The sequence below is a fragment of the Cannabis sativa genome, chromosome 6, assembly GCF_029168945.1.
Source record: "Cannabis sativa cultivar Pink pepper isolate KNU-18-1 chromosome 6, ASM2916894v1, whole genome shotgun sequence".
NCBI lineage: Eukaryota > Viridiplantae > Streptophyta > Magnoliopsida > Rosales > Cannabaceae > Cannabis > Cannabis sativa.
Genome location: NC_083606.1, coordinates 75,333,463 through 75,343,179, shown reverse-complemented (window position 1 = coordinate 75,343,179; position 9,717 = coordinate 75,333,463). Strand labels below are relative to the sequence as shown.

The following is a 9,717-nucleotide window of genomic DNA, read 5'->3' as shown; positions in this document are numbered from 1 at the left end:
ATTAACCATAAATTAACACGTTTTATATAACTACATAGTCCACCTAATTATGGGGAGGACTTTTCAACAATAAACAACTCACAATAACTCACGATTATAATGAGATCCATCGACTTATATATATCAAATAATTTGGAATATATATATTTATTTATATATAAATGAATTAATGGGTAGTAGTAGCTAGGAGGATAATGAATCAATATTAATACTTAACACAAAAGCCAACTAAAAGCTTTCAATATTGTCTTGCTGAACTTATAGTAGGAAGATCAGAGAGATGTAGTATATTGACAAATTATTTTAAAGATCGTGTCCATTATAGTTACATTACATATCATGTCTGCTTTCAAAAAATTTTAAATAATTTATATTACTGAAAATGAAATTTAAACATTTAATTACGGATGTGTTTTTTTTATTTTACATGCTTGCCACAAACTATTTTCAACTTTATTTTGAATACCATATATATATATATATAAGAGCAAAAGAGATATCTCTTCCAGAGTATTACTTTTGCTCTCACAATTTGAGAGTATTTTTGTGGCTTTCGATTCTCAATCTAATTAAATATCCACCTTCTAAACTATATCCACACATAATTAAATATCTATTTTGAATAATTGTTTTATTTTTATATTTTTAAACAATTTTTTTTGTTTATTTTTACAGGATTTCACATTGAAACCCTATAACAACTAACGAAATAACTTAATAATTAGAATCAAAATTCACGTAGCAATTCACATAAAAACTATCAGAACAACATAAACTGTAAATTTAAAAAAAAACTGAAAAAATAATATATGAAATAATTTTCCTAAAAAAAATAAAAATGATAAAAGTCTCAATTTCTGGGAGATTTATTCTAGTGCTTGGAACATCCAATTTCGTAGATACATTTTATTGTTGAATTAATTTTTGGCACCAACACTAACAATAACTAACTCTTTTTGATAAAGTCAACTTTAATTTCTAAAAAAAGAAATAATAATATTAAAAAACTAATAGCATGCAGTTCCACTAACTCTTGAGTATTCATATTTTTCTTTCACTATGTTTCCACCTCTGAACTTGTATAAATAAACTCTCCATTTTTCTTATCCAAAAATCAACCTCTGAACTTCTTCTACCTTCTTGCTTTTGCATTTTATTTTTACCATTTATAGTTTCTTTTTTGGTTGATAATGGCTATGTTTGGTAGCCAAAAAGGAGGGAAGAGCGGACAGCAAGATCCTAATTTACCGATTGTCTCTGCTAAATGGAAGAAATGGTCTAATTTCGTCCCTCTTGTTGTCGCCCTTGCTGTTATGTCAGACATGGCCTTCGTGGGTCGTCTCAACTTGTTCTTTAGGGCTCCACCTGCAAATCGAGTAGACGGTTGTAAAGCCTGGCTCCAAAGTTCAACCAATTTTTTAAGGCTTCAACAGGTATTATTACTTGCTTCTCCAAAGTTCATTTGAATATGTTAGGGTTTGATTGGTTTGAGATTTTAAAAAAAAAAATTATATATTTGACAATTTAAATAGTAAGGTGTCCACATAAAAATACTTAATTGGTAGAGTATTTTCAAAAGTAAATCTGAATATAATTTTACCTTTTAGACTGAAAAATGAAAATAACAATTGTATGTTTTATATGTTTATTTTAAATTATTGAATCTAAAAACTCTTCAAATATTCTTTTGTTTTTTTTTTATTTTGTGATTGCCAACAATCGCAAATTTAACTTTTTGAAACTCAAAAACGTTAAATCACACCACAACTAATCACATTTTTAGTTACAATTTTTAACATAAAAAAACTCAAATTTTTATTCTTCAAATTCTCTTTTTAAAAATACAATTTTTGAATCACAAATCATTTAGCTCTTTAATTCTTGCTTGAACAATTAAATATTTTTAAATGGATACAATCATATAAGAATAACCTAATAGTTTCACACTTCTCATATTATCTATATTTTAATTAATTTTCTCTCTCACTCCTTTCTTTAATTAAGGAACAACTAACAATACAACAACTTGTGCAACGTACTACGAATGAACTGAAGACCATGCCATTTTTCACCAAGTTTTTGGATCAAATTCAAAAAAATGAAGAGATTTCACTACGTCTTGAAAATCTTGTGAACTCTACCAATGATAGTAAGATAGATATGGTGATATATTGTATTGGGAGCATAAAAAATAGTGAAAAATCAAGGTTGCAACTAAGCCTAGCACTTTTGTTGAAGGAAAAAGTGAATTGGATTAGTGAAACCATACAAATATTTGATCCAACTCTAAGTGATGAAGAGAATAAAGGTTTGAGTGATATGGGATTTCAAGTGTTGGAGAATAATAGGCTAAAGGTGAATAAACCAACATTGTTCTTCATGCTTGGTTGTCCATTGAATTTGCATATGAATCTAATGAAAGAAAATGAGGAAGACACATTGAAAAATGTAGTGATATTAGGGAATAGCTTCAAGAAATTTAAATCTGTTATTCATGGTGATCATGATGGTGTTAACTCGTTGAGTCAAAATTTTAGCCATGAGTTCCAACTTGATGCTGCATCATGTTCTATGTTTAAAATATATAGTTGGCATTTTTCTGAGTAATTCAGTACTATATGTACATCACAAGGGATAAGAATAAGTGGTATTAATAAAGATGAAATATTAATATGAGACTTTAAGTGGCAAAACAGATACTATATAACCTTACTGAGTGTTATGTTATATTAAAAATACACTAAAATTAATCTAAAAAATAATACTTAAAATAACCTAACACTCTACCAATCTACGGTTTCGATTTGACGATTGTCCTCTCTAGCTAAGATACTCTTCTACAATACCCACTTGGTGAGATCCTAGCTTTTTCTATTTGTGAATCCATCTTTTGAGATGGTGGTGATTGTATTAGTGATCCAAGATTGTTTAATCTTTATGCTGTTGTAACTTGTGAGCCTCTAATTATACTTGAGAAAAATATTGCAATCCTATTATTGAACTTTGGTGATCACCACTACAAGGAAAGGCCTTTTATCCCGGTTTTTAAGGCTTTTTATCCCGGTTTTCGCTAATATAAAAACCGGGATGTATGCCAGTGGGATAAAAAGTATTTAAAAAACCGGGATAAAAGGGGTACTTTTTATCTCGGTTTTTTAGAAAAAACCGTGATAAAAAGTACCCCTTTAATCGGACTACGGTCTGCTTAGTTTTTTCCCGCATTGATAGTTTCCATGTAAAATGTCTCACTTTAATGCTTAATTTGTGTATTTTATATTAGTTGTGGTGCTTTAGTTGATATTTGATATTTCTTATTATGGTGTGATAAATTATTCTATTTTTGACATATAAAAAGGGAAAATAGTGTGATTAATTGTAATAAGTTTTCTATATCAGAACTAAAGTTGTTTGGTGTTGAATTCTTGTGTATTGAAAAATAGATGAGTCAGATGGAATGATAAAATTGCAACTTATTAAATTATTTCGATTGGAAGCAAGTGGTGGAGGATTTGGTTAAAGATTTATATAAGTTTATTAAAGGTAGTAAAAAGGTATCTAAGTTAGATGAGGAATGAAGATTTCAAATAAAAAAGTCATTGTTTATATTACGAATGGATATAAATTTTTATGAACATGAAACCAAAACTGATGTTTTTGAAGACTATATATATAATAAACAAACATGTTTTAATTAATGTTACGCGGTATTTTTTCATTAAGTAACAATAATTATTTTACCAATTAATAAATAAAGTAACCAAATTGCAGCATTATTAATTTGATGAGTAGCTAAAAACTGACGAGAAAAGTGAATAAAGGTACATATATGTACATATATTAAAAGTACCCGATGATCGTGAAGATGAACATATGAAGAAACTGCAATTATACCTTTAAATTAATTCCAGAGAAACACTTGCCTCATCTCTACTCTGCTGATCTGCCTTGGCACTGGCAGTGTTGTGTTGACCATCATCATTATCCTATACAATACACATTAATGAAATTAATTAACATCATATATATATATATATATATATATATATATTAATGCATAAAATGAATGAGAGTGAATAATGAAGTTAGTTATTTACGATTTGATGAGCAAATAAATGTTGTAATGCCGAATCGGAATCATCTCTCTCCGAAATTCGTCGGCCATCAACCCATGTCTTCAATGAAGCGTAGGTATTTATGATCCCATGTGAAAATCTCTTCATCTTAGGGCACTCACTCAAATATAATTGATCCCAATGTGGGAAACTCATAACTTTATTTCCTGAATAGAAGCTTTGGAGATTTGGCAAATTCCGAAGCTCTAGTCTCCATAATTCCTGGAAAACAAGGCAGTCATCAGTAGTCGTACTACTCTCTTCGTCATCTTCTTCTTCCTCATAGTACTCTGTATTATTAGTAATAATCTCCCTGATCCCTTTGCAATTCTCTATGGTCATTTGTTGTAATTGTACAAGAGTGGCTGCTGTTGAGGAAGAGAATAAATAAGTCAGCCCATGGCATCCCACTACACTCAGACCTCCCAAGTTGGGGAAACACATAAAGGAGGGTGCAAAGCTCTCCAATCTCCTACACTTCTGAACACTCACATATTTTAAATGTGGAAAAACAATCCTATAATTATGTGATGGTTGAGCATTTTCATGTGGATCCACCCCAAACAGATAATGAAGCATATCAGCATCCTCAATACATAGTTGCTCCAAAGAAGTAGATGTAGAAGTAGTAGTGTCAATCAATTCATCACCACCACTTAAATTCACAAAGGGGCCCCTCAATTGAAGTTTCTTAATTTTATGATATTTGTGAAGGAATAACGTCAAATTTGGTACACCAATTGCTGCTTTATCGCCAGCAGATGTACAATCTAACTCAAGTTCGAGAAGGTTGGGAAACAATATTATTGAATTACTCATCTCAAATATCTCCTTAATTCCTTCACTCCAGTCTGTCCTTAATTCCTTTACCATAGGAAAAATTACCTACAACACAAATAAAACGAAAGGATTAGAAGTTCAATTATTTAATTTTTGCAAAAAAGAAGCATCATCATATAAAATACTAGTACCTTGTTGTGTCTGAAGAGACTTTGTTTAGGGCAACCCACCATATCCATTTCTTTACCAATAATATTAGAACCACCCATAAATTCCTTTAGTTTAGGACACTCCATGATTTGTAGTCTAGACAATAATGGACATTCAATGCGATCTCCTCCATAAAACTTTACAATGTTTGGAAGACTCCAAAGCCCAAGATATTCAAGTTTTTCAAATGTTATTGTTGTTTTGCTTCCTTCTGATGAACATTCATGATCATCAACACTACTCACTACTATTACCTCTTCCATGATCTTACATTCAACCACCTTTAAAAGCTCAAGTTGTAAAAGACTCCGAGTCATGGCAGATGGTAACAGATACTTCACATTGTTACAATTACCAACAACTAACACTTTTAAGTTGGGAAATGCAATCTGAAAAATAAAACAATGCATTATTATTGATGACACTATAAGATACATAATTACATAGATTATGTAATACATCTTATATGAAAAAGTTACCTTTTCAAGGAGGAAAAGTTGTGTTGGTTCAAGCATTTGATTCTCTTCTGTGTGGTCAATAGTAGTGGGAGAGCTAACAAATGTCTTGAGTTCTGGACATTCTTTTAATCTTAGGCTTGATAGGAGTGGAAATACCACACATGAATTCGCTGCACAAAACCTTTGGAGGGTTGAAAGCTTAACAAGCTCAAGAGATTCTAATTTAGGGAACAAAATCCTTTCCATATGAGTTTCTTCTTCTCCAAGTTTCACTCCTACTATGTCTTCCATTTCCTCACAATAGTCAACTTCTAATGTTGTCAGGCTTACAAAGTTTTGAGCAAGAGAGAAAGAGAATAGATACTTTAAATTTTTGCACCTTCCCACTCTTAAGCTTGTTAATGTTTGCATGTAAGAACTTGATGATGATACAAGTCGTTCCGGCCATAAAGTTTTTATACTCATGCTCCTCACACTCAATTCTTCCAAGTTGGAAAAAGAAAGCTGCAAATATTGTAATAAATAGGAGACATTAAAACTAAATTACAATAATGCAACCTAGCTATATATTAAAAGAAATGATGTAGTACATATCAAGATAGAGAGATGGAGTTCTACCGTTTCACTAAATAAAGGCTTTGAGTGATCTATTAGTGGTGATGATGATGATGATGATGATGAAGACTCGTCGGTTGGTGTTTGTTTGGAGCAACAAAATTGGACAATGTTTGGTAAAGAATACAGATGCAAGGAGCGTAGTTGCAAAGACTCCTCAATCTTATGATCATCTTCTCTGCCGTGGCTGACTATTATCTCTTTTATCATCTCACAATTATATACTGTAATGTGATGAAGTAGTTTGGCGACAGACAGAGGAAACAAATTCTTTAATCTATCACAATTCCTCACATTTACATTTCTCAATTCATTGAAGGAGCCTCTTGGGAGTTGATTACCATGACATATAATCCTTTCCAAACTTGTTAAATATTCAATGTTTAGTGACTCCAAACAAGGAAAGGCTTCATGTTGAATGATATCCCTGGAATTAAAGATATATTTGACCCCATCATTACAACGAAGATTCAATTGCTTTAATCTACGAAAACCATCAACACCAAGATCATGAATAGCATTGTTGACCCACACAAATCCTTGTAGTGATAAATATTCAGACCCTTTCATGACCGATTCAAGTCCAGACGCATATATCTGATCCAATTGAGAGAGATCTAGGTTTAACCACCTGCTTGAATAACCTTCATATCCAGAATATTTTGAGTCATTTATATGTATACGCCAGCCAATAGATATTCTGTATCTCTCCAACTTTTCTGTAAGCAACCCCTCTGGCAAAACATGTACCGTTGGTACATATAAATATAAAGCTGTGAGTCGTTGCAAACTCTTTATCTCAACAAGACTGGCATTTCTTCTTTCATTTGTTATTTTTCCTTCTTCACTAGTATGATCCCATCCTTGAAATTCATCGGGAAGATAGAGCTCTTCCATCTGCGTCAAATTTGAAATGACATTCGCCTCTATCACTCTTAAATTATCACATCCACGTAGATCCAGCACTTGCAAACGCCGCAATTCTCCTATTTCTTTTGGCAACCGCTTGATGCAATGACACCCGGATAGATCAAGAGCTTTTAAATTCTTTAGCTCACCAATCACCTCTATGTCTTCAACATAAGAGTCGCGCAGACATAATGTTTGGAGATTTTGAAGCAAATGAAAAGACAAAGGTAGTGATGTTAAGGGTGTAGCAATTATACCCAAGGCTTTAAGCTTCCCAGTTTGTTCAAAAAAGTCATTCGGGATCAATTTCAAAGATTGAGTAGATAGAAGAAGTAATTCTAAACTAGGACATTCCAAATTTCCAGGAAGATTGCCAAAATCATCATAATCAACAAAGGAAATTGCCTTAGATGCTTTATGTCTTTCATACATAGCAACACTAGTAATGTTATTCATCATCCTATGCTCATCATCTTCCTTTCCAATAGTTAGGCAAACATCACGAATGACATCATGCATCTTCACTTCATCATGTTTGCTTGAACCATCCAACAGCAGAGAATGAGATTTCAATTTAACTACCAACGAATTCACCCTGTTTCTTGCTTCACTCACTGTTCTCACTCCTTGAAGCAAGTTCCAACCCATGCTGTATCTGATCAGGTCTTCCACTTTTATTTCTTCATCTTCCTTATGTAAAGCACATAACAATAACAATGATTTGGCCTCCTCCTCATGTTTTCCAAGAAAATCATAACTCAACCGAATACTCAAGTAGACTTTGTCATGCATTTCCTCAATCCCTGTAAAGTTCGAATTCTTCAGTCGTTGCAACGCATCCTTCCATATGAACAAGCTATCCATATTGCATTTCAAAGCATGCGCCACTGTCGCAATGGAAATTGGTAGGCCTCCACATTCAGCAACAATCTCAAGTGCCAAAGCTTTGTAATCTTCATTGTTTTCAACTTTAGTGTCTCCAATGATGCTCTTAAACAAATTTATGGCTTCACTTGACTCTAAGGCTCCAATCAAGAACACATTACTCTGAGCAATGCCCATTGAGTTGCATAAAACACGTTGAGATCTAGAGGTTAGTAGCATCCTGCACTCTTGATGGATTCCAACAGCTTCCAGATCAAGTTCCTTCCAAATATCGTCGAGGATTAATAAAATCCCACTCTCCTCTTCTTGCTTCAATCGCATTCGAAGTAGCTCTGCTCTCTTGCTTGTGCTTTCTATTTGGTTGAAACTTGTTATATCTAGCATTTCAGCAATGTGTTGTTGAATCTCTTTTGTATTAGGTGTTTGAGAAATAGTGATTTTAACCACCTTACTAAACAGCTTCTCTTCTTGAGCTCGTCTACCAATTTCATCTGCAAGCATAGTTTTGCCAACCCCACCCATTCCATGCAACCCTATCCTCCTCCTATTACCATCTCCCACAGCTGCCATTATGTTCTTCAAAATTCTGCTCCTTGAATCAAAAGTCTGGTACCCTTTGGCTGGTGTTGCAGAGGAACCTTCTGGCTGACGAGGATACGAAATTGGTACAGAATCAAATTCGTTTTTCTTGGAGACCACTGCGCGTACGATGATTGACATCTTCTTTGCTTTCCTGCTCAATTGGTGTCGCGTCACCAAATGATGAGGGGATCCACAAGAACACAAGGCCCTTGCATGGCTTTCAGGGTTAAGAAATGTGTTGGCCTCTAAAGAGATTTGTTCAGCATTGTCCTGCCATGTTCGGACATCAGCCTCGATTTCATGACAGTTATTCAAGGCTTCATTGACACGGCGTTGCATTCTTTGTCTAGCACTGTTCAAATGTTCTAACTGAGTTCGGAGGTCGCTTACGTTGGTAGTGTAGTGAAGGAGATAACCCAACTGCCGCCCCACTGGTGCCACTGTATACTCAGCCAACTTCCCCAGAATTGAAGTTGCAATTCCAACAGCAAATTCACCAATGCAAGCCATTGTCTTATCTTATGTTACCTCCTTATAAAAATGATAACACAAGATCAGTACTAATCATCAGTCCAATCGAAAATGAAACATATTTATAAAACAAAAATTTAAAAGTAGAACATCATATAAATTTAAAGTACCAACCTGGTAATAACAGCTAGCAGGGGAAACCAAGACCAATTAAACTCAAGTTTAGTAATAAATAGCAGCAGCTTGATTGGGAAGATTAATAACTGAATTATTTCAAATAATAAAATAAGAACATATATATATATATATATATATAAATAGGAGGATGTAGAGAGTGAACATGAATAAATAAGATGTAAAGTACATACCTGGTATATCTATCTATACACAGACAGAGATTGCTGAAACAAACACTACACTCACTCAGGTACTCAACTCAAGTCTAAGTAAGAAGAGAAGTAACAACCCTTCTGGCCTGGCGGGAATCTAGAGAATTAAATTAATCCTAATCCTCTTATTAATTATTAATTATTTTAACCTAAGCTGAAAAAGTATCCTAGGTTTGAATCTTTCTCTCCAATAGAAACAACCAACTACAAATTAATATATACTGTTTTATTTCTGTAGGAACACGACACAATATAATATTATATATATATTATCAAAAGACAAGATTCTCGTACAAATAAAACAAA

General features: G+C 33.1%; 2 protein-coding genes across 2 annotated transcripts; one reads left to right on the top strand and one right to left on the bottom strand.

Moving 5' to 3' along the window:
- Nucleotides 1-898: 898 nt before the first annotated feature.
- LOC115695610 (uncharacterized) lies at nt 899-2,942 on the top strand. Its single transcript, XM_030622666.2, has 2 exons — nt 899-1,433; nt 2,005-2,942. The coding sequence occupies exons 1-2, from the start codon at nt 1,191-1,193 to the stop codon at nt 2,605-2,607; spliced, it is 846 nt and encodes a 281-aa protein (XP_030478526.2). The 5' UTR covers nt 899-1,190; the 3' UTR covers nt 2,608-2,942.
- A 951-nt stretch (nt 2,943-3,893) lies between these two features.
- Nucleotides 3,894-9,061, bottom strand: LOC115695609 (disease resistance protein At4g27190-like). Its single transcript, XM_061118369.1, has 5 exons — nt 6,179-9,061; nt 5,582-6,064; nt 5,084-5,491; nt 4,095-4,997; nt 3,894-3,983 (listed from the first exon to the last, which is right to left on the bottom strand). Exons 1-5 carry the CDS (start codon nt 9,059-9,061, stop codon nt 3,894-3,896), a joined length of 4,767 nt encoding a protein of 1,588 aa, XP_060974352.1.
- Between the last annotated feature and the right edge of the window lie 656 nt (nt 9,062-9,717).

Excerpts from the sequence above, each read along its gene's own strand:
- LOC115695610 (XM_030622666.2), top strand. The coding sequence starts at position 1,191 with ATGGCTATGTTTGGTAGCCAAAAAGGAGGGAAGAGCGGACAGCAAGAT. Across the intron at positions 1,434-2,004 it reads ATTTTTTAAGGCTTCAACAG|GAACAACTAACAATACAACA; the intron begins GTATTATTACTT and ends TCTTTAATTAAG.
- LOC115695609 (XM_061118369.1), bottom strand. The coding sequence starts at position 9,061 with ATGGCTTGCATTGGTGAATTTGCTGTTGGAATTGCAACTTCAATTCTG. Across the intron at positions 6,065-6,178 it reads AGCCTTTATTTAGTGAAACG|CTTTCTTTTTCCAACTTGGA; the intron begins GTAGAACTCCAT and ends CAATATTTGCAG. Across the intron at positions 3,984-4,094 it reads ATTTATTTGCTCATCAAATC|GATAATGATGATGGTCAACA; the intron begins GTAAATAACTAA and ends TGTATTGTATAG.